Genomic DNA, 25,938 nt, shown 5'->3' on the forward strand with positions numbered 1-25,938 from the left:
TGTTCAAACACAGGCAGAACAGAAATTTAGACACAAACAAAACAAAAAAAAATAATAAGGAGGGAAAATTAGAGTTTGACAGGAAGCTGAGCAAAAACTTAAGAATAAATAGTAAGAGTTTCTCTATGTGTTGAAAGGAATGGAGTTAACAAAGTTAGCATTGACCCAAGAGAAAGTGAGTCAGAAGAATAACTAATAGAAAATAAAAAGATAGCACATGCGTTGGACAGGTAGTTTGCATTGTCTTCACTATTGTCAATTGTTGGAGCTATGGCCAGGCAAGTGCCCAGGTCCTGATGGACTTCTTCCTAGGGTCAAAAGAAAAGTAGCCAATGAGATAGTTGATGCATTAGTTTTCATTTTTCAAAATTCTTCTATTCAGAGAAGGCCTCATTGGACTGTAAGAGAGCAAATGGAACAGGTAATTTGTATATTCTGATGCCTGAGATCCTTGTTTCCAAGATAAATAAGTGATGGAGATGAAAAACATCACCATATAGGAAATTTATCCTACAGGTGCAAATCAAATTAACAAAAAAAAGAGTTCTTTCACATTCAGCTGGTTTCAGTGTGTTGATAAAAAACTGAATTACAGTTCAAATTATTTCATTTATTCTCCATTGATTTCACAAAGGGGGCTAACCTGTATAGTCAGCTGATTATTGGGGCCATTTCAATTCAGTATATTTTCCTTTTTAAAACCATTTTAGTTCACGAAGACCCCGGTACTAAAATCAGACAACGGAATTCGAGAATCAATAACCCAGATTTTATTGCTATTGTGACAATTATGTGCAATTTACTTAAAACTGTCTATAACTTAACTATTTTAGAGGAAGATTGAAATAATATTTTGACATTATTTGTTTGCATGCTGTCTTGACACACTTTATTCCAGTATTAAGATCAAAGTGTAGACATGCTTTGCCCAACCATCGAAAGGGAACTACTTGTGCTCTTTTGTGGAAACTGCCTCATGGAATTAGTGAGGAAGGACATATTTCATCAGAGATCTATTTTCAAGCAATAAAACTCAAATCATTATTTATGGAACTCTAGTCTCTCCATCACTAGTAGTAGGCAATGCAGGAAATTACATCGAAATCTTAAAGTTAAATTCCAAACATACTAATCTCCAGAGTCTATTTGCAGTGTTTCTTTAAACTTTAAAAGTTCTGTTTCATGTAACATGAATTGCAGTATTCAAAAAGTGACAAACAACAAAAGGTCTACAGGCAGACCAGCTCTCTCAAAGTGTTTGATAACACTTCGCTATTCAGTTCACTGAGAAAGATGGCTTTTTGCAGGAGACTGGAGATATCAGCAACAACCTGCCACAAAAGCAAAACTTCCTGATGCATTATGACACAGACATCAGGCATGTGTCCTTAGAGGTGGATCATTTGCCAATGACAGAGTGTAGATTGATGGACAATAATTGACCAGGTTGGATTTTTCTTGTTTTTATGGACAAGACATTATCAGGCAATCTTCCACATTGTTGGAGTAGTTGCTAGTATTGTAGTTGCATGGACAAAGCTTGGCTAGGGGTTTAGCGAGTGCTGCAGCCCATGTCTGCAGTATTATTGCTGGAATGTTGTCAGAGCACATAACCAGTATCCAGCACCTTTGGCTATTTCTTGACATCATGTGCAGTGAATGAATTAGCTGAACTCTGCCATCTGTGATGCCAGGGACCTCTGGAGGAAACTGATTGATTTTCCAGACCATATTTTCAGCTGCAGATGGCTGAAAATGTTACAGGCTAATCTCTTGTACTGATATACTGTGTCATCTCATCATTGAGCATGGGAATATATGTGGAGCCTCCACCTCCTGCTAGTTGATATATGGATACAGAATTGGTTTAGTGTTAGAAAACAGACAGTAGAAGTCAATGGGTTTTTTTTTGGATTGGTGGAAGATTTGTATTGGCACTTCCCTGGGGTCAATTTTGGGAACTTTGCTTTTCCTGATATACATTAATGATCTGGATTTTGGTATGCATGGGACAGTTTTCAAGATTTCAGATGACACTGAACTTGACAAAAATCATATACTGTAAAGAGGATAGTGTTGAATGTCAAAAGGACATTGAAAATTTGGTGGAGTAGGTGGACAGTTGATGGATGAGGTTCAATGCAGACAAGCATGAGATGAAGTACTTTGATCAGAAGAAAACTGAAAGTCAATATAAAATAGGAGGTTCAGTCCTGACGTGAGTACTGAAGCAGAGAGACCTGGGTATACATGTGCGCAGATCATTGAAGGAGGCAGATGGAGAGAGCAGTAAATAAAATATACAGTGTTGTTGGCTTTATTAACAGGGCCATAGAGTACAAGAGCGAGGAGATGCTGTGAAACTTGTACAAGGCACCTCAACTGGACTAGTGTGTACAGTTATGGATGCCACATTAGAGGAATGATGGAAATGTATTAGAGTGAGAGTAGAACTGATTGATCAAATTAATTTCAGGTTTGAGAAACATCAGTGATAAATTGAAGAAGGTTGCACTTTTCTCCCTGAACAGAATGTGACTGAGAGGGGACCTTATAGTGGTCTTCAAAATCATGAGCAGGCTGGACAGAGTAGAGAGAGTGAAGTGGTTACTGCTTCTAAAAGAAACTAGTTATGAGAGGGGATAGATTTAAAATGATGTGAGGAAAAACATTTTCACAAAGTGAGTAGTTAGGGTATGGAATGGACTACCTGGAAATGTGGAGGAGGCAGGTTCAATTGAGGCATTTAAGAGGGTATTGGATATTTTTATTGGATAGAAATAGAGTCATAGAGCCATAGAGATGTACAGCATGGAAACAGATTCTTCAGTCTAACTCGTCCATGCCGACCAGATATCCTAATCTAATCTCATCCCATTTGCCAGCACTTGGCCCATATCCCTCTAAGCCCTTCCTATTCATATACCCATCCAGATGCCTTTTAACTGTTGTAATTATACCAGCCTCCACCACTTCCTCTGGCAGTTCATTCCATACATGCACCACTCTCTGCATGAAAAAGTTGCCCCTTAGGTCCATTTTAAATCTTTCCCCTCTCACCCTCAACCTATGCCCTCTAGTTCTGGACTCCCCAACCCCAGGGAAAAGACCTTGTCTATTTACCCTATCCGTGCCCCTCATGATTTTATAAACTTCTAAGGTCACCCCTCAGCCTCTGACACTCCAGGGAAAACAGCCCCAGCCTGTTCAGCCTCTCCTCATAGCTCAAATCCTCCAACCCTGGCAAGATCCTTGTAAATCCTTTCTGAACCCTTTCAAGTTTCACAATGTCCTTCCTATAGGAAGGAGATGCTGGAGATCAAAGTTGAAACTTTATTGCTGGAACAGCACAGCAGGTCAGGCAGCATCCAGGGAACAGGAGATTCGACGTTTCGGGCACAGGCCCTTCTTCAGGATCTCCTATAGGAAGGAGATCAGAATTGCATGCAATATTCCAACAGTGGCCTAACCAATGTCCTGCACAGCCGCAACATGACCTCCCAACGCCTATACTCAATGTCTGTCCAATAAAGGAAGCATAAAGGAACTATGAACCTGCACTCCGAGGTCTCTCTGCTCAGCAACATTCCCCAAAACCTTACCATTAAGTGTATAAGTCCTGCTTTAATTTGCTTTTCCAAACTGCAGCACCTCGCATTTATCTAAATTAATCTCCATCTGCCACTCCTCAGCAACATTGATTCAAACAGTTCAAGATCCCATTGTTATGTGAGGTAACATTTTTCGCTGTCCAAACATCTTCAATTTTGGTGTCATCTGTAAACTTACTAACTATAACTCTTATGCTCACATCCAAATCATTTATATATGGTGGGAAAAGATAAGGGTAAAAGGCAGGAGATTGCCTTTAGATTATATTGCTGGATTAGATAACAGAGCAGCACATGCATAACAGGCCTCCTTCCTCCCCTACCTCCTCTTGAATGTAAGGAACTTGGATTGTGAGAGGTTCAGAATATTTCCGCAAGGAACATTTAATCTGAGAACACCTAAAGTGATGTTCAGTAAGAGCGAAGATGTCAAGCATGCAACATGTACAAACACTTTCTCTAGCTTCAGCAATGGGCTTGTTTCCCTTTCGATCCTGATTAATTTCAGATTTGCAATGGTTCTTCAGTTCCCGATTGGATTGAACACTGTCTTGATGCAGAGGGCAATTACTAATATCTGTTCTCTGACGTTTAGTTTTTACATTAAGTACTCAGCAAGAGTGCCACATGGTCTGGAGTGTACAGGTGCCAGCAGGATGTCAAAGAGTGGGAGGCAAGGCACGTGAAGAAGGTATTAATATTAGAAATGATAAACAGACCACAACAGGAAGAGATAGACAGTACAAATATTTTAGTAAATCAACAGATAAATGCTAGAGGTTACAAAAGTAATTAAAAAGAACTTTAGTTGAATGGTACATGTCACTGCAGAAGAACAGGAAACCAGGAAAAGGCAAATGGGTGGATTTATTAATTAATGACGGTGTTAGCACAATCGAGAGAGATGACCTAATTACAAAAGTCAAGATGAAGAAGCAGTTTGGGTAGATGTGAAGATTAAGACAAGAGCCCCTCATGGAAGTGGTGTACAGGCTTCTAAAAGTAATCGAAATGCATTCAATGTGGTGCCACACAACAGACTTGTGAAGAAAGTTAGAAAGAAATGGAGTTAACGTTTTGAGTCCAATACAACTCTTCATCAACTTAGTATTTCTCTCAACAGATCCTGCAGAATTTCTCTCACACTTTGTTTGTTATTTCAGATCTCATGCATCTGAATTACTTTGCTGTTAACTTTGCTTTGCCTAAACTAACATGTAATGGGCCTTGCGTGAAAAGGTTGGACAGGTTAGGCTTGTATCCACTGGAGCTTAAAAATGTAAGAAAGGACTTAATTGAGACAGCGAGGACCCAGAGAGGTCTTAACATGGTGCCTGTCGAAATTCTCTAGTTGGAGAATCTAGCACTAGGCAAAACAGTTTAAGGAATTTCCCAAATAAAACAGCAATGAGGAGATTTTTTTCTCAGAGAGCTGAGAGTCTGGAAGCCTCTTCTTCAAAAGGCACCAGAAGCAGAGACTTTCAATGTTTTTAAAGTAGAGGTAGATAAATTCTTGTCAAGAGTGTGGTGCTGGAGGATCCAAGATGGCGGCGACCCAGCAAGACTGAGTCTATAGTGCTCCTCCGAAGACTTGGGTACAGTGGGTCACCCACCCCCTACCACGCTCACCAAATCATTTATAATAGTTGTGTAATTTAATTAGTTGTGTAATACTACATTTAAACAATTTAATCCTAAATTAAAATGACTAAAGGGAAGGGAGCCCGCAGCTCTCAGCAGGCAGGAACCCCTCCCCCACCCTCTCCAGCTGCAGCTGAGGCGTCCACAGCCGCCCCGGGGGACTTACCAACAGTAACAAGCCTTGCAGAAATGATTTCCAAGCTTGACTCGAAGATCGATGCCTTTATTGCAGAATCCAGAAAATCGTTGGGACTCGCTCTCGGCCGCGCTGCAGAAGCACGACCGAGAAATTCAAGAAATTGAACGCCGAGTCGGAGGGGCGGAGCTAAAGGCCACGACCTCCGAAAATACCGCTCAATCGGCCGTGGATCAGGTCCGGACTCTCGAGCAGCGAGTCCAGACCTTGGAAAATCATATTGACGACCTCGATAATCGAGGTCGTCGAAAAAATATTCGTTTGCTGGGCCTTCCCGAACGGGAAGAGGAAGGCCAGCTTACAGCATTTCTGGAGCAGTGGCTGCCACAGCTTTTAAATCTGCAAGCTAGATCAGGCCAGGTAAGGGTGGAATGGGCCTACCGGGTCGCAATACGCGGGCCCAGCTCGAACCAGCGCCCACGCCGGTCCTGTTCTGGCTGCAGAGCTACAAGGAGAGGCAGATACTCCTAGAAGCCTCGAGAAATCTCGGAAAAGACCCCCAAGCTATGATCTACAAAGGATCCAAGATCATGCTATTTCAGGATTTTTCCCCAGCTCTGGTTCGAAAGAGGAAGGCATTCGACGAGGCGAAGAAGCGTTTAAGGGACTTAAATATTCAGTACTCCTTACGCTACCCAGCGATGTTACGCTTTAACCATGAAGGATCCGTATATAACTTTGGATCACCAGAAAAGGCTAAGGAATTCTTGGACTCTCTTAGATAAACTATAAGACATAATGGATGTTGGTCTGCCTTTCCCCCCTGCTTTGGTTTATATCCCCCCCTTTTTTTCTCTTACCTTACTGTTTAATATCATGGGGGGTGGGGAGAGGGATTTGATTTTCTCCCCCCCCTTGGGGTTGTTTTCTGTTATTATTTTATGAATATATGAGGGATGTATGTATATGCGTGTGTATATATATATATATATATATAAAAGCTGGGGGGTTTGGTTAATGCTGGTGGGGGGAGGTGGTTACCTTATTCAATTTTACCTCTGTCTCTAGGAGCGGGGTTGTTTTCCCCTTGTTATTTTGTATTATTATATTTAATTATTATTCGTTGAGGTGGTAAGTTTATAGTTATATGTTTATATATGGTATTAATATTACCAAATATACCCAGGTGTTGGTATGGGTGGGGGTAGGGTGCTCACTGTTAACTCAAGCTTTGTATTATATTTGAATTCTCCTCATTTTATTGAGGAGTGCCTGGGTCAAGGGTGGGGCATTGGTTGGGAGAGGATATGATGGACTTTTGGAGAGGAAGTGACGCCCCCTGGGAACAAGGGGGAAAGTCTCCACTTAGATACGTTTTATATTTTTTTTATTTAGAAATAGTTTTTTACTGTATTGTTGTGGGTGTATTAAAGAGGTTTTATTTTTGTAAATTTTACATGTTCTACGCTCGGGATGTTCTGGATAGGATTCCCCCTCCCGAGGGGTCTCGGATTGGCCCAGAGGATTATGGTTGATCAGTCGGTTAAGTGGTGCACCTGGAATGTCAAGGGGAGTAATTCGCCAGTCAAAAGGAAGAAAATATTATCAAATCTTAAGAAGGAAAGAGTTGATATTGCTCTCCTGTAGGAGACACACCTGTCAGATAAAGAACACTTGAAATTACGACAGGGCGGATTTGATCAGGCCTTTTTTTCTTCTTTTAACTCAAAAAGCAGGGGAGTTGTTATTCTTGTTCGGAAGAATTTCCCTTTCAAAATCCTAAAGCAAATAAAAGATGAATCTGGACGATATATCTTGATTAAAGCCCTCATAAATGGAGAGGAATATGGGATTTTAAATTTGTACTGCCCCCCGGCACACCCCTTTAAATTTATAACGGAAGCCTTTTCAAAATTGATGGATTTTGATGCCCGTCATATAAGTATAGGGGGAGACTTTAATTGTATTATGGATCCGGAAATAGATAGGATTCCCAAGAGTACTGCAGGAGTATCTCCCAGATCTAGACAATTGATGGATCTGAACAAAGAATTAGGATTAGTAGATGTATGGAGATGTCTTCATCCACAGGGTAGAGATTTTTCTTTCTACTCTAATCCACATAAATGTCATACCAGAATTGATATGTTTTTTGCCCCCTCGATTTTTTTAAATTCCATATCATCCTGTAAAATAGGTAGTATAGCAATTTCTGACCACGCTGCTGTATATATGGAAACTAAGGCGAGGAACAATGGGACATCCCCTTGGCATTGGCGTATGGACCCCTTCCTAATGAAAGATAGTAAATTTGTAAAGTACTTCTCTCAAGAATTTAAAACTTTTTTAGAAATTAATTCAGGTACAGCTAGCAACCCGTCAATGATGTGGGAGACCATCAAAGCTTACACGCGAGGCTTGATCATCTCCTACTCAGCGACCCAGAAGAAATTAAAGGGAGAACAACAGCGTCTGCTTGAAGCCCGCTTAAAAGCGGCTGAAACAGCATACACTGATAGACCTTCTATTATTAAATTGCAAAGGATTACAGCTCTTAGGACAGCTCTAAACACTACGCTTACTCAAACGGCTAAGAGGGAAATATTATTTGCAAAGCAAGGGTTATATGAATATGGCGACAAACCGGGTAGATACTTAGCATTTCTTGCAAAGAAAAAAAAGGCCCCTCAGACTATTACGTCTATCAAGGAAAGTACGGGTATTTTGATTCATGATCACAAAAAGATTAATGCGATCTTTAGAGAATTTTATTCTGAGTTATATAAATCACAGGATTGTGAAGATAGGACGAAGAGGATGCAGTAATTTTTTAAAAATTTGACTTTTCCAGGCCTAACTCCGGAACAAGTATCGGTCCTAAATGCTCCTCTTACACCCCAAGAAATAATTGATGCAATTAGGCAACTTCAAAATGGTAAGGCGCCGGGCCCAGATGGTTTTCAAGCTGAATTCTATAAAGAATTTACAGAAATACTGGCTGGCCCACTTATGGATATGTATATCTATGCATATAGTCAGGGCTGTCTCCCGCCTTCGCTGAAAGAGGCAAATATCTCTCTTATCCTTAAAAAAGGAAAGGACCCAGAAGATTGTACATCATACAGACCAATATCCTTGCTAAATGTAGATTTTAAAATCCTCTCTAAAACGTTAGCACTGAGACTAGAAAGGATACTGCCACATATTATAAAGGAGGATCAGACGGGGTTTATTAAGGGCCGTAGATCATCCAATAATGTTAGAAGGGCTCTGAATATGATTCAAGCTTGTCATCAGGGAAAGATACCAGGAGTAGTGGTTTCATTAGATGCGGAAAAGGCATTTGATAGGGTCGAATAGTCATATTTGTTTTACACATTGGAGAGGTTTGGCGTTGGACAGGTGTTTACCAAATGGGTCTCAACATTGTATAGTGATCCCAAAGCAGTTGTGGTTACCAATGGATTAGGTTCGGATAGCTTCAGTGTGGGTAGGGGCTGCCGTCAGGGATGTCCCCTCTCGCCATTGTTATTCACGCTAATAATTGAACCACTAGCAGAAGCTATACGAGCTGATCCTAATATAGTGGCCCCAAGGATTGGGACAGGTAAACATAAAATTACCCTTTATGCAGATTATGTTCTTCTATTCCTCAGTAACCCTTTGATGTCCATACCTCACTTAATCCAAGTTATTAATACATTTAGTGCATTCTCAGGCTATAAAATTAATTTTTCAAAATCGGAGGCTATGCCAATGGGTGGCCTTGCTATGATACCCCGCTTAGCGGACGGATCCCTTTTTCCCTTTCGCTGGTCCCTGGAGGGCTTCTTATATTTAGGCATTTTTATTACTCCAGTATTTGGTCAGTTGTATAAGGCTAATTTTGTGTATTTATTGGAAAGGCAGGACCTCCAGCGATGGGGAGACCTACCAATTTCCTGGTTGGGTAGAATAGCACTAATCAAAATGAATGTCCTGCCCCGTCTCCTATATCCTATGAGAATGCTTCCGGTGATGCTGCCGAGGACGGCTTTATGTAAATTATATGGCTGGCTGGGTTCCTTTATCTGGAATCATAGGCGGCCCCTCATTAAGCTGAAGAAGCTACAGCTTCCACAGGCAAGGGGAGGATTGGACTTCCCAGACTTTAGGAAATATCAGTTAAGTTCCCTATTAAGTTACAGAGCTGATTGGGTCTTGTCTGATCCACAATCAATCTGGTTGGACATCGAAGCTTCTCAAGTAAAATACCCACTTATTAACCTTTTATTCTCAGACAAGAGGAAAATCATTACAGATCACTGTAAAAACCCTATAATACTAAATACAATCAAGGCTTGGAATATAATGCGGCAAAATGAGGGCAATTCACATAAAACATCCCCCTATGCACCGATAGTGGGAACATGGGGATTCCAACCGGGGTTAACAGATGCCACTTTTAAACTCTGGAGATCCAGGGGTATCTCATGTCTAGGGGATCTATTTAAAGATGGGGTCCTGATGTCTTTCGAACAGCTGCGTCAGAAATTCGGATTACCCAATGGAGACCTCTTTCGATACTTCCAAATTCGAGATTATATACAGAAGAAGACTACGTTATTAGATAGTCTTTATAAATCCGATAGAGAATGTAGTGTCCTATGACCAGTGGGGGTATCTTCCGTCAGTACTATTTATCATTTACTACATGATGAAGTATCGGGAGATATGGATAATCTGCTTAAAACATGGGATCAGGATCTGGGACTAGAAATCTCCACAGAAACGTGAAATGATATTTGGGAAAATGCTAGAAGAATTACTATTTGTAACAGAACCCAGGCTATCCAGCTGAAGATACTTCATAGGGCCCATATAGCACCGGTTCGATTGGCAAAATTTAAGGCAGGAGCATCTCCAATGTGTCCTAAATGCAAAATAGAGGTGGGCACTCTTGTACATTGCCTATGGACCTGTCATAAGATCCGTAGATATTGGACTAAAGTAGCAAGTACCCTGACAGAAATTTTAGGAACGGAAATTAAAGTGGACCCTGTATCTCTCCTCTTGGGCTTTTCGAACTTTCCCTCCCTGGACACGTACGGGAAGAGACTATTTTCTATTCTTTCTTTCTGTGCAAGGAAAAATATTTTGGTGAACTGGGCGGCTGAGGGCCCCCCTGGACTTTCAAATTGGCACAGGCTAATTATGGAATGTATTCCCCTTGACTTCCTTACAAATATGGTGCACCGAAAGACCGAATTATTTTATAAAATATAGCAGCCCTTTTTGAATTACATAAATACAGATATTTCGGCTATCCTAACAAGGGCTTTTATTTAATTTAGATTACAAACCTGGCTGGTCCGGGGCCCCTCGGGGGAGGAATCCCGCACGAATACGGGTTTTATTATATCTGAGGCTAACACATCCCGAGCATGTAAGAGACTTAAATATACACTCTGGTTAGTTGTAGGTTAGATTAGTAGATAGTTGAGTTGTGTTTGGTTTTTTTTTCCTTTTTTTCGGTTTTTTTTTTGTTTTGTTTTTTTTGGTTAAATTTTGGCTATTGTATATTTGAGCTAATTATATATCAATGTTTATATCTGAGAGTTTTGTTTATTTTTGTAAACTTGGAAAAAATGTTAAATTTCTAATAAAAATATCTATAAAAAAAAAGTGTAGTGCTGGAAAAGCACAGGAGGTCAGGCAGCATCCAAGGAGCAGGAAAATCGACATGTCAGGCAAAATTCTTGTTGTAGACAAATTCTTGTTAAGCAAAAGGGTGAAAGATTATTGGACGTAGGCAGGAATGTGGAGTAAGGAGATCAACCCTTGCTGAAGAGCAGAGCAATTTTGAAGGGGCCGAGTGGCCTAGGTTTGCTTCTAATGTGTATGCATCATATATCATTGGTATGGGTCATATATCATTGGTATGGGTCATATATCATTGGTATGGGCCATATATCATTGGTGTTGTGCAGCTAAATGGCTGTGTTTTTAAAAACTCATTGATAGAATGAGAGCAACACTGACTGTGCCAACACTACTTGCTTATTCCTAGATGCGTTCGAGAAGGAAAAGTTATTTGACTGCTTTGTTGATGACACTTTCCATGCTTGGAAGTGGACTGACAGTGTGACAATTATCCTTGTTCGATTTAGACCGTGTTTTGTGAATAGAAGATTTCCAGACAATTTTCAACATTGTTGTGTAAATATGTCACAACCGTAATGAAATAAGTTAGACAGAGGAGCAAATAGCTCTGGCATATGTCATCATCACTCCAGCCGGTATATCATCAAAGCCCTCAGTATCAGTGAATTCTGCTCCTGGCTAATATAAAATGAAGCAAACTAATTGGAGGCCAGTATCTAAGATTGTAGACCTTGGGATGAGGCCAAGTAGTCGAACCTGATTGACACTTCTTAGACAAGTCTCTCACAAGCAGTTTAGTTCAGTCTCTTGTTACTCATACAGTATGGTTTGTCAAGGTGGAGGTGTTAGTGGTGTTTTCCTCCTGATAGTTGCTGAATTATTAATGAGCAGTCTCAGCTGGATGTAACAGGGTGAAAGAGCTTTGGTCTAATTGATTGGTTGTAGGACCATGAAGATTTTCCTTAAGCCTGGAGCGTTTAGTGCTTAATGTGCATGTAGCCCCGTTAGTTACTTAGTTGATACTTCATTCAAAGGCATTCCTAACGTTGTTCCTCACGTACCAATCTGTATAATCCACTTGAAATTGGAATTGGTTCCCTAGGCTTAAATGCGTTCAAGGATTGATAAATGTGCCAGAGAATGAGATTACAGTTTGGACTACTGTTTAATTTTGCCATTGACGACATACGGTAACTTATCTATGCCCAGTTTTGGAATGATAAACCTGTCCTTAAGACAGAGATAGATAGGTTCTTGATTATTAAGGGGATGAAGGGTTACAGGCAGAAGGCAGGGGAGGAGGTCAAGAAACATGATCAAATTGTGGAGCTGATTTGATAAGCCAAATGGCCTAATTCTGCTCCGAAGGCTTATGGTCTTAGTCTAACTCAGTGATCATTTTCAAGGACAGTGATGTAAGTATTAAGCCATTTAAGTATTTCAGTATTCTTCCTCTCCTCATTGAGAGTTGTCATCAGGAAGCACAGAGGTGAAATTGAGGTGTTGGAGGTAGATCACAAATTTCCCAAAATCCATTTACCTATTTCTTCAAGTGCCACCTGCCCAAAATGTGGCAGAGAATGTAAATCACAGATAGATCTATCAACAATTTCAGAACTGTTGAACCGAGGTGGAAGCAAGTCAGCTTTGATCAGGAGTAACTGCTTATGAAGTTAAATTACCCATATCGTACATTATGGTAGCTGGGAAACTTAAGTTGAATTAATTAAATAAAGCACAAAATAGAAACCTAGTTTCAATAATGATGACTTGAACAACCTAACAGTGGTAAAATCTATCTTGTTCACTCATGTTCTCCAGGGAGGGAAACGTGATTTCCTTTCCCTTCCTGACCTACATGCACCTCCAGATGTATCTCAACACACTGGTTCTTCTTCTCCTTTTAACTGGCCTGGCTAGCCCAAACTTATATATCAAGAAGGCAGCTCATTTTTCAATGGCGACGAGAGATGGGCAGTAAATGCCGTCTATCTCAGCCACATCCAAATCTTCTGAAGGAAGAGCAAACATCTAACAATAAAGCTGGATGTTTCTGTATCATTCCATTTTCTGTCTTTCCAGTGATCCTAGTAAAGAAGGTTTCCTTTGCATTTCCTTTAAATTTCCACACCCACAATCTGAGTCACTGTTGTTTCCAATAGCTGCAAAACCAAAAATGTACATAACCAAGACACAGGTCTGTGGAAAAATGTGCTTTATGCTAAAAAGAAGAGAAACCTCTTAAATTGGAAATTATTGGTCAACCAACAACCATTTAGAAGCGACTTAAACACTGCACAATTAAAAGAAATCATGTTTTGTGAAGGTTTATGACCTGTCAGAGGTGGTGATGAAACCTGATACAATTACAACATTTAAAAGGCATATGTATGGATATACGAATAAGGAAGCGTTCAGAGACACATGGGCCAAGTGCTGGCAAGTGGGACTAGATTAATTTAGAATATCTGGTCGGCACAGATGAGTTGGACTGAAGGGTCTGTTTCCATGACGTACATCCCTATAACTCTATGGTCTGCTGTACACTATAGCATAATTTTGGGTCACACAATCAATGCCTTCTATGACTTAAGTCTTCAAACTAAATAAGACAATTTACTACATATATTTGCATCAAATAAAATCAAACAAAACTGATTTATGTATTTAGGAATCAATTAAAGTGGACAAAAATACCCCCATTAAACAATATCAAGTGGACACGTACTCCAAGCTTCACTCTGGCACTGCTGGAAAGAGTCTGTGTTCAGTTACATTGCTTACATCTAACTGATCATCTGTTTTTCATATTGTTTCCATTACTCAGCAGTATCTATAAATATGGTGGAAAACTATTCACCAATAAGAACATTTTCTTCTTTAGCTAAATAGTAGAAAAAAATCATTTACAACATTTTATGATGGTGCTGATGAGTATTAAAGGAGTACAGCCATCTGGAACATTTAGTTTGCAGGCCAACAAATCTTCCATATAAACGCTCATTTGTAAGCCAACAGAGAAACAGAAGGGACTTAAAATAATTTTATTTTGAATCTTTAGTTTAATTACTTTATCTACTTGTTTTGAGATCTTGTGACATTAAAACTCCTAAAATCCATCTACTCCACAATTTCATCCTCAATCAAATATAATTACGGATCACAATTTTTTTCCAATAAAAAATATACTACTTCACATTTAATAATCCCAAAATCCATTTATCGCTTAGTTGTAGTCTCCTTTAGCGATGCTTCCTCCTTCATATTATAGTCATGGAGTCATCCAGCACAGAAACAGACCCTTCAGTCCATCCACTGCATTCCAATCATAGGCCTAAACTGTACTAGTCCCACCTGCCTGTGCTTGGTCCATATCCCATGCGGGCACTAGTTGCTATGCTGAGGCGGGACTGAGTGCTGGAGATTAGAGTCAACATTAGAGTGGTGCTTGAAAAGTACAGCAGGTCAGACAGCATCTAAGGAGCAGGATTCCTGATGAAGGGCTTTTGCCTGAAACGGCGATTTTCCTGCTCCTTGGATGCTGCCTGATCTACTGTGTTTTTGCAGCACCAGTCTAATCTTGACTTGTTGCTATGCCACCTTACACTTAAATAAATGACATATACAATTAATAGATCTTGCTACAGATGCTGCCAAACCCGAGTCCCTCCAGCATTCCCTGCATTTGTTTCAGATTTCCAGCATCTACAGTTGGCCATTTTCAACCACTTTTTAAAACCGTTCTTTACTTCTCTCTCACCTTTTCTTTATTAAAGCCATTTTGAAATTTAATTTACTTTATTTTCCTCAGGTCTCCCCTCCTCCATATAACTTGTCAAGTCTTTGTGAAAGTTAGCATCCATCACATCCTGTCAACTAGTCAAAGCATGAAAAAGTCAATATAAAAAAAATTACCCAGCTTCATATATCCTGAAGGCTACATATTTGAATATATTTGATGAGTCCTATTACCCCCCTCTCTGCTTTTCATTTTTTTTTTTGAAACATTCCCCTTCAATTAACTTTCTAATCCATCCCACCACTCATCCTCAACCTTCTGGGTACTATGCATCCTTCAGGACTGGCTGAAGTGGCTATTCCTCATGTGTGAGCCAAGGCAGTATTTGCAGACTATGTGCCCAGAGGCCACATTGCAGCTGGGTCCACACCTGCCCTTGCCTTGCCACAGTCTCCACAGAGATTGGCACAAGTTTTAAATAGAGATCAGAACGAGGAATCCTGGCCTGTTTCCTTTCCCAATGACAACAGGAATACTCAGCATGATTTTACTATTTTGCCAATGCCTTAGTTAAGATCCAAAACATTGGCAGACAAGAGAGTAGAATGGGTTTTATAGTTTGTGTGATACATAATCTCCTAATTTTAACGAGCTGAGATCATTAAAGAGTTAAAGTTTGCTGGTTGAGAAGATGCAAGTTTCTTAACGAAAGGCACTACTTAGGGAAAAATCAATATGGCGAAAGTGAGGACTGCAGATGCTGGAGATCAGAGTCAAGATTAGAGTGGTGCTGGAAAAGCAGAGCATGTCAGACAGCATCTGAGGAGCAGGAAAATCAGCATTTCGGGCAAAAGCCCTTTATCAGGAGCTCCTGATGAAGGGCTTTTGCCAGAAACGTTGATTTTCCTGCTCTTCGGATGCTGCCTGACCTGCTGTGCTTTTCCAGCACCACTCTAATCTTGACTACTTAGGTAACGTTTATCCTAAAAATAATTATGGAAGCCCATTTTGAAGAACTTTAATCACATTGATGAAAAAGGAGTGGTGGAGAGGGGCAGCAATTAAGTTGAAATATGATGGCAGTTTGATAATGAGACGAAGTAAAATAAATATTGCATATATTTAATTGGTAAAAAAAACAGACACTTCAATAAAAAGAAGTAAAGGTAGTTCAGAATCTGCAAATTTTCCAGTTATTTCCCCCAAGTTTTACAGAGCTTGCAGATGCAAATTACTATCCTAATGAAATATCATGGAAGTCAATTTTGTTCCTGTACTGATACATAGTGAAATACATTGCAGCAAAACTACACATGTTGCCACTTGCGATGTCAACATAGTTTATCGCTATTGCAAAATACAAACCATACGTGCACAGAAAATGCCTGCAGTGTTGTTTTGACTAAATAATCTAATGTCATGATGGCTATATGCTTTGTATTTTCAACATAAGATGTAATGTTTTAGAAAGGAAAGTTTTCCGTTTCTTATGAAGACACATATAAACAGCATTTGCAAAATGTTTACACTGCTTTATAAAAAAACCTCTTCACTCAAGAACACAGTATAAAGTTTATTATTAACTGCAGTATTTTAGATGTGCTTCTGCTCTGATCTATGGCTGTGTGACATGCTATAAATATTATATCCCATACTATAAAGGCTGTCAGTTGTATATGTCTTTTTGACAGCACTAAAATGAACCCCACATATTTGCCACTGAATAATTTCTCCCAGTTACGCCTATAGTTTAAATGATTAATAGCTGGTATATTGTGAATAAATGTGGCTGAAAATTCAGAAACATCAAACAATAAGGAACAGCAATGTTTTTTTAATGCATTTCTCCAGCAGATAACTGAAAGACATTTATCAGGTAACTGCACTTATCTCTTAGCAACAAGTACAACTAACCTGTATCTTTGATAGTCACTTTCATCGTTGTCCAAGCTAACAAGTTCATTGGGACAGGCTTCATTTCCGAGGAGGCTGAGGTACTTAAGCCAAGGCACCACTTCAGCTAAATGATCCAAAAGGCTGTCTAATTCGGTTATGTGTCAAAGGTCATCGTTAAGGATTCAATCACACTAATGAAAAAGCATTTATAGGGAAGCAGTAAAAAAATCATATACATCAGGAGCTGACAGTCAAATTTACTGCAGCACTCAAGACTTGTCAAAGTTATTGTTTAAGGGGCAATTCACGGCTCACACATGTCAGAATTTTGGCATATATTGAAAGAATGTGCCTCTTTTTAGTTCACTTTCTTTCAAAGGTTCACTGTGAAACATTTAAAACATTGACAAAATGATGGATGTTGTGTGGCTAAATGGTAAGCAATTGTTGAAACTGAAACTTTTCCAACAAGGAAACAAACAGTTACTTCACACGACATCCATCACAAACACATTCAGCCCATTGTAAAACGAGTCTACAGTGGCAACAATAACAGCCTTATTTCCCCACAAGAATATAAATGGTGGCCTGATACTTTTGCACAGTAAGAATGATGTCTCCAGTAAATGTTGAAAATCAATGTTACTGAACTTTCATTGACTCTGCAGGGCCCTGATAATTTAAAAGCCTTTCTGAGGGGTATTTTAATGCCTTAATGAAGAACACTCCAAAAAAAAAGTATTGTTTTTGGCCTGAAAGTTTAGTGCTGAATATTTCATAAAACTATTTAAGTTTGTTCCCTTCAATCTTCACATTAGAATAGTTCAGTGAGTATATCACATAGCACGTATCCCAATGTAATTAAAAGTATGCGATGAACACCATTTATATACAGCAGTGACAACTGCCTGCCCTTTCCCTATTTAGTATTCTCCATGGGCCTGATTTTATCTCATGCAATAATTATTCCAGCAGAGGGCTCCCTTCCATCCAAGACAAACTCTCCTGCGTTCCTTTAAGAAAGTCTTTTTCTTCCCATTAATGCCTACAAAATAATTCCAAATGTTGACGATTTGACTTTGCGAATTAACATGCCACTAATTAATTTCTGGCATGCCCATCAATGAAGAGAACACAATATCCACACAAATAGAATTTCAAGTCATTTCCTCTAAATTAAATGCTACATAATTTACTACGTAATCGTGCAGAGGATATTTGGTTCTTGTTGATTGTGAGGGTATGAAGGTGTGGTAACCAAGGCAACTGCAGGTCATGTCTGAGAAGATTGTTGTCCAGGATTAGCTCTTCCAGACAGATGAATTCTTCCAGTCCTTCCAATGACCTGCAACAAGAAGGGAACAGGAAAAATTATAAGCTACTAAATCAGGAAAGCCATTATCCACAGAAATAAATATTTCAACCTTCCCTTTCACAAGTGGGAAAGTTTTGGTTCTAGCCTGACAAGCAAGTGAATGACAAGAATTAGTGTCAGAGGGAGCACTGGCACAGCCTCACATTTTTCACACGTTGGCAGGATGAAGGATGAGGGTCACTTAGTGAGTAGCCAGGATCTAAAACAAAAGGCTTCAGATATGCGGCCTACAGGATGAATTTGTCAACGTCTTGTGCCTTGAGGCACCCAGCCTCTCCTGACCTAAACCCTCATTCCCAAGATAAATAACACTGTCACATTTCACCTTCATTCCCTGGACACAAATTTAAGTTGTCATCCATCATTCAGTCCAAATATCATTCTTGTACCGCTAATGAATCCAGTTTTATCATCACTCTGATATGTGACCACTGTGCAATCTGAACAGTGGAGGAAATAAAATGTGATATTTATGACATGAGGTCTGTGTCTAACCACCCATCTATCCCCTCCACCACCCCCCCCCCCCCCTCCTTCCCAAACACACCTGGAAAGCCTGCTTAGGAGACTCATAGCAACAAACAACCCACACTCTAATGTATTTCACCATAAATATATACAGTGTTCCAATCATGCTAGGTCAATAGAATATTCTTACCACAAAAATCTGCAAATGATTTGGCACTGGCAAACCGAGAAAAATGTATCTATATGCTTCAGGGTACGAATGAAACCAAATGACAGAGCATGAAGTGGGACAAAGGCCCTGGAACGCTAGAGGGAGTTACCCATTGAAATGACCAGGCTCACTGAAGCTTGGTTTAGAATCAGAAGCAGGCAGAAAAAATTCTGTACAAATCCCCTTAACACCTGTCTGGTTTTAATAATTTTGCCATATGATGTTATTAGTCACTCAGTTAAAAAGAGCTGCATCACACAAGGGCTTTCTTATTAATTGCTGTTTTTGTGTCATCAGGCCAATGTGCACTTTGTGATGTAATCAACTAAATTCACAACAGTAAGCCAAGGAAGGTCGGGTGGGGAGAAGAGAAAGGGAACAGTGGGCGTTGACAGTTTCCAAAACAAACTGCATTTTATTTAAATGTCTTCTCTCGCTCTTCCTTAATATTTTCACACTTACCCATTGCATAGTTGAAACAAAATGAATTGTAATGACTTTTTAAAAATTCATTTTTTAAAAAAAGATGAAAGCATCGCTGGCTAGACCAGCATTTATTGCCCATCCCTAAATGCCTAGAGTTAGGGGTCAACCATATTGCTGTGGGTCTGGAGTCACATGTAGGCCAAACCAGGCAAGGATGGCATGTAGTTTTCGTTTTAAATTTTGCGTAAAACAGATGAGCAGCATTATTTGCCTACTCTCTATCTATTTGCAGAGCTCTAATGAACTGAAAGCTGCCCATTATCTCACCCACAGGTACCATCTCCTTTACCTCACTGCAGGGATCACACCATTCTCCCAAAGGAATTCCCCGCACAGCCAAGAGATTCACATCGCAACTTAGAGTCACATCAAGATGACAAAACATCAAAATGCATTTCGCTCGACCCGATTCAAATGGAAAGAACTTTAAGATTCCACTGTAATTAACCCTATCCTCGTTAAGATAATTATGATCAAGCTCCCTGTCATACCTAATATCCCAGAATCATTGCCTATGGCTCACACTTCACCCTCATTATTTTACAAAAATGTTGCATACAACAAGCAGTGGCAACTGCCCTCCCTGCTTAGCACCAAGGAGACTTTCCTTTGAAGGGAGGGGGCGATGTGTTATAAGGATAGGTCTACAACACCAGTGTGAAAAAGCAATGTTTAGATTCAAACAAAGCAGCACAGACTGGGGAGTGACAGGCAAATTGACATGCTGTTCAGAGGGCAAATGATAAATGTTTGATGAATTGGCAAATGCTGAAGGAGTGATGGGCTTCATATGTGCATAATGGACTAGCTGCCTTTCAGTTCTGATTGCCTGCCAAGATAAGAGACCATAATGAATGGGCGAACAGAGCCCTGCCATAAAAAGTAGGATTCAACTGGTTTTAATAAACTTAATAAAAGTGCAGAAGCAAGAGACGGCAGTTGAAATGAGATGTGAGAAAAGGGCGAGATTAGATCTATTTTAAAATCTTGACGGCAAAGTTGCAGGAGAAGGAAGCAGGAATAAAAACAAAGTTCTGTCACAGAGACTGTGAGACAGAGTGCCTCCGGTGCACTGGGTGAATTATAGACTGCCTCTCAAGATTCACAGCTCTTCATGGTAGGAGGTTAATATTCTCACATGTCATTAGGTCTGCTGGCTCCACTGATGGCTCATTGAATCAGGCAGCAAATTATTTCCTCATGCTGGAAAGGACACCACACTTCAAAGGGAAGGAGCCAGGGTCAGACTGGCTCTGCAGTTTGATTAATGACTCAGGATCAGCAGAGGTTGCCTGTAGGTATGAATGTGACTGAGGCTTTTGACAATGCTGACTTTAGAGCACGACTTGACCCAGGCCCTTACTAACTTTGTTTCTAACATTGTTTTTGACTGACCTGATGGGGACTGTCAGTTAAGTTTATGACCTTTTACACCAGGCTACCAAAGATGGGAGTTGTCTGCACAGCTTGCTTGCTATTTTTTTCCCAAAAGTGCAACTCTCAGCTGAACAATCCTTGTGTCTCTACTCAAAACACCTTGATTACTGATATATATTGTTTCACAAATTGATGGTTTTAAGGAGTTTGCATTCTACAGGGGCCCTGGATGAAGCAAAACAACTACAGATAGTTTTGTTTGAAAGTGTAACACATTGAATCACATAGAAAGCTCTGACTTATTGAACATTATTGATGCAGCTATGCCAAATGCCTCTAATGAGCTGTTCCCCATATCAAATCAACTCCCCTCACTCCTGCCCCTGGATGAAGGAGGACTTTAAAAGTGACATTTGCACATTTAAAGTACAAATGTTGGTACATTTTAAAGTACCAACAAAGAAGGAATGGTCTTTCATATCACTACATGTGATTTCAAGTCTTTTACCTAAGGCGAGAAACAATTTCAAGATCTGAACATGAAGTTGAAATAAAAATAGCTGATTATTTAATTGTGACTCGACTTAAGGCTTCAACAATAAAGGAGGGATTAAAGTCTCTACCACCTGTGTTGTTGTCACTCTCACGGGCCCCATTACCACCACCCTATTCATTTTATTTTAGTCAACAGATTAAAATGCAAGTGCCACATTCTTTGATCTTTCATTCACGTAAATCCATTGAAGACTCCAACATTTTTTGCTGTGGTAATTAGTACTCATTAAAAACCTGTGCAGCATTTTTTCCCAAAGAAATTGCTTTTACAAGTGCCTGCTATCTTTGAAATATATGCATCACTCACTTTCCTTTTAGCTAATTCATGTAGATCAAGTAGATTAGTGACTCCATTATATCAAACACAAGGGAAAACAATTGGTTTTTATAATCTATCTGACCTGAGGATGGTACAGGTTCTGATCAGGATTTAGATACATCATTTCACCCATCTGCATGAGTAGGCCATTAATTTAGATATTTGAAAATTCCATAGACCTCAGAGAATTTTCTTCATGAAATCATAGATTTGCATCCCCATTGTCATTTGTAAGAAGAAAATTTAAAACTGATTACTGTACATAGTTTAATTTAATGAGTTAATGTGTCACAGAAATAGTGTTAGGGTTTTTAGTTCATTCAGACCTTCAAGGCTGCACTGCCATTCAATAGGATCATGGTTGATCCTTCATCTCAATACCATATTCCCACTTTCGCCTCATACCTCTTTGATGCCTTTAAAATCCATCTCGTTCTTAAATATGTTTTGTGATGTGGTCTGCACATCAATGTGGTACAGAATTCTACAGGTTCAAACCCTTTGAGTGAAGAAATCTTTCCTCATCTCAGTCCTAAATGGCCTACCCAATATTCTGAGACAGCGCTCGAGACTCCTCAGCCAGGGAAAACATTCTTCCAGCCCTACTAGTTAGAATTTTATGCATTTTCAAAAAGGTTCCCTCTCATCAATTAAAAGTCTAGTGAACACAAGCCCAGTCAAACCAATCTCTTCTCCTAGGACAGTCCTTCCATCCTCGGTCTCAGCCCAGTGAACCTCCACTGAACTCCCTCTAAGTATATGTTTTCTTGGGTAGAGAGACCAAAACTGCATTGAATAGTCCAGGTGTGGTTTCACCAAGACCCTAGATAACTGCGGTAAGGCATCCCTACTTCTGAACTCAATCCTCTTACAATGAAGGCCATATACCATTACTTGCTGCAGTTGATTGCTGTTAGCTCAGTTGGCTGGATAGCTGCCTTGCAATGCAGAGTGATACCAACAGTGCAGGTTCAATTCCTGCACAAGATGAGGTTACCATAAAGGTCCTGGTTTCTCAACTTCATCCCTTACCCGAGTTGTGCTGACCCTCAGGTTAAACTCACCACCAGACATCTCTCTCATAGCAGCCCTATTTTCCTCTAGGACGACATCGACTTTACCTGCAAACTCCTTGAGCTGAATCTTACATTTTTTTGTCTAAGTCCAAATTCCGGTGTTTTTTTTTGGAGGGATTTCCATCACAATGGCTAGCGGGCTTTCTTGCTGTGTCTGACTAAACTCATTGCTTTAACTACCAAACCCACCTCTATGGCATTTGTATGCACAATTGCAGCCCCATCTTAACACAAGTTGCTCCCAGAACATTTTGCCATTCAGCGGAAACTAGGAATTCACCAGCATCATCAGTCTGGCGCTGCCCTGCCTGGTTCTTGGCATTTGCTGTGGATGTGGCAAATGGCGTTCTTCTGTATGGACAGGAACATTGTGGTCTGTTGGATGTGGCACTGCAGAGATGAGACTTCCTTCTAAGGAAGTTAATTTGGCAGGTATATTGTTAACTTAATGGAGCAATGCATGCATAGGATCACATAACAGATAAGCAATAGATGAGCTCATGCTGAAGATAATGGTTACACATTATGATAGGCTAGTCAAATCACGTGATTGATGAGCTCATGCTAAAGACAATAGTGGTGCAATGTGATAGGTTAAGTGTAAAGTAGCAGACCAGTGTGGGAGAAGATGATTAGTTTAGACAAAGTAAGCTAGTATGATTTGTTATGCTAATGACACCAGATAGGCATAGGAACCACAAAAGTATAAGTAGTAGTGGCCCCAAGAATCAGGGGACAGTCAGGAAGTCATGTTTTGATTGTCACAGCTGTTGTTTGCAAATAAAAGTTTAACTTAGTGAAGGATTTTCTGCGTTTCCTGGTAATTCTCAGAGTATCGGGTGACCTTTCCACAACTCTTCTCCCCAAGGACCAGCAGTTACAGCCAAGACACCAGACCAGTATCAGCTGTCTGTAGGAATACATGAAATTGTAGGGAGAAGGTCTTCGTCCACTCCATCGGCTAAGTGACATCCTCTTCTCTCACACCTCATAGTCACTCTATCACTGTTCCTCCCACCAAGATTCCTGCTATATGACTCTCAGTAATGCCCACCATCTCTTGCCGTACTTGTGATCACCCATTCCATCCCTGTCTACAATAACCCTGCCATGCCATGGTAACTAATCACTTGCTTGGGACAGCTCCCCACCTGCACCAACAGTAGAAGCTGTGCTGCCCACTTTCATTTCCCTTTATACCTGCCTCTCTCTCCTTCCCAGAGGAAATCAATACCCAATAGGGCAGAAGGACTTAGGGCAGGTAGTGGGCTGCCTGATATTCAGCTCCTCACCCATCTTATGTGGACAGCATCCTGACTCTAACTACCCCAGACATTTGGACTGGTATCAGAGGAATGCCCTTGACTTACTAAACCAAGACTCCCTAATCAAAGGCTAGCTCCCTTGATTTTATGGAGACCTATGGACAATCATGAGAAGCTTCCTTTCTTTGTGCCTGTGCTAAATAGTAAGGCAAGACAGAAATAACATGAGGCAGAAGTGGGTATTGCAGATGCTGGAGCTTAGAGTCAATATTAGAGTGGTGCTGGAAACGGGTCAGGCAGCATTCAAGGAGCAGGAAAATCAACATTTCAGGCAAAAGCCCTTCATCAAGAATCCTGTTGCCTGATGAAGGGCTTTTGCCAGAAACGTCGATTTTCTACTCCTCAGATGCTGCCTGACCAGCTGTGCTTTTCCAGCACCACTCTAATCCAAAAAAAATATGAGGCTCATTTTTGGAGGGATTTCCACCACCACAAGGCCTAGTGGGTTTTCTTGCTGTGTCTGACCAAACTCATTGCATTAACTACCAACCCCATCTCTATGGCATCTGTCATGCCCAACTGCAAAGTACAAACAGACAATGCAAGGCAAGGATGCTGAGAACATCCCAATAGATGCACAGTGAAGAAGTGAATGCTATGATAATGAGTGAAAAGCTGAGAGGTGCAGCCCATGAGCTGGGCACTTGTCCCTGAGCATGTAGTGACCTTGCTGCAGTATTACAAGGAGAGATGCCAGGGAGCATTAATGCTTCCTTTGAGTGGATCAGAGTTGTGCCATGAGGGTTGATTCAGGCTGGAACGTATCAGATGCCAATTTCCTTGGATGTGAAGTGCCATGAAGTGTGCCCTGAGCTAATGCAGCCGGTTACCCAACACCAATTGGAGCAAGCAACAAATTAAATCCACCAGGTACCCATTCTCGTTTCCTTGTCAAGTTTTCTCAACATCTAGCTCATTCAGAGAGTTTCATAAGATAGAAAGCTATATATTAATGAGCATTAATGAAGTGTTTAACAAACAATTATCCCCCCAATCGGAAACTCACCAGTGCCTAGCGAGAAACTTGCCACACCAATTGTGAAAAGCACTAAAGATGGAACTTTATACTGCTAACGATCCAACAAATCCTGCCATAACTCACATCACTCAGAGCCATACAAGCTTCTGCCCTTTGTATCATCACTTGCCTTCCTAAATATTTTTGTGTTGTCTCCAAACTTAGTAAGTACATTCACTTGACTCATCCAAGTCATTAACATATACAGTAAATCGTTCCCTATCCCGGGGTGGGGGGGAATAGAGGCACAGACCTCCTGTGGATAACACAAAAATACAAATAGGCATTATAATAGAACTCAGCAAAGGACCAGGCATCTGTCAGGACCTGGGATTTAGGAAAAAAAATTGGTCTGTGGACCAACCTTATGAGTATGTAGATCCATGGACAGCAAATCCATGCTCCCTTGTCCCAACTCTCTGTCTTCTATTAGTTAGCCAATCCTGCATGAATGCTCATATATTATGCTCAATATCAATATTCCCTCAGAGCTAAGTGGCTGTATATATTCCATGCACTGCGACTGGCATTGGCACACCGATCACTGCATTGGCTTATGGTTCTGAAAGGTGTTGCCATATATGGATTTCAGAGGCCTGCACAGCAAGGAAGAAAATTTGAGGGAGCACTGCCCAACACCATGGGCTCTGATTAAATAACATTACATGTGATACCTTATTAGAAACCTTTTAGAAACCCATATATATTGCATATATATTTCCCCTTCATCAATCCTGCATATTAACCCCTCAAAGAATTCTGATAAATTTGTGAGACATACCTTCCCTTCAGTAAGCCATGCTAACTTTGTTAATAACAAATTATTTTAGCTTTATCAAGAGGTAATGTATGAGGTAATGCATTGACAGATGTGCAAAGATTCCTATTTATTATTGACATTTATTACATGACAAAGTTTCATAACATTCAAGGCTATGACCCTAGAATAGAAAATGGGGCTACTGCAGGTTGTAGTATATTTTTGTTGGTACAGACTTGATGGACTGAAGGGCCTCTTCTGTCCTGTTTGATTCTATCATTGTCCTAATACTTACTGAAGAA

The 25,938-nt window shown here is 40.2% G+C and overlaps 1 protein-coding gene across 1 annotated transcript in view; it reads right to left on the bottom strand.

Annotated features, from left to right (window-relative positions):
* Nucleotides 1-25,938, bottom strand: part of lrmda (leucine rich melanocyte differentiation associated) — an 889,883-nt gene that overhangs the window by 318,808 nt on the left and 545,137 nt on the right. The window contains exons 3-4 of the mRNA XM_043678940.2: nucleotides 17,885-18,011; nucleotides 16,685-16,824 (exon numbers count right to left, since the gene is read on the bottom strand). Of these exons, the coding sequence (XP_043534875.1) occupies nucleotides 16,685-16,824; nucleotides 17,885-18,011 (267 nt within the window). The remainder of the gene's footprint in view (nucleotides 1-16,684; nucleotides 16,825-17,884; nucleotides 18,012-25,938) is intronic.

Source organism: Chiloscyllium plagiosum, unplaced genomic scaffold, assembly GCF_037043375.1.
Source record: "Chiloscyllium plagiosum isolate Xiang-an unplaced genomic scaffold, Cpla_swu_hap1 HiC_scaffold_43, whole genome shotgun sequence".
NCBI lineage: Eukaryota > Metazoa > Chordata > Chondrichthyes > Orectolobiformes > Hemiscylliidae > Chiloscyllium > Chiloscyllium plagiosum.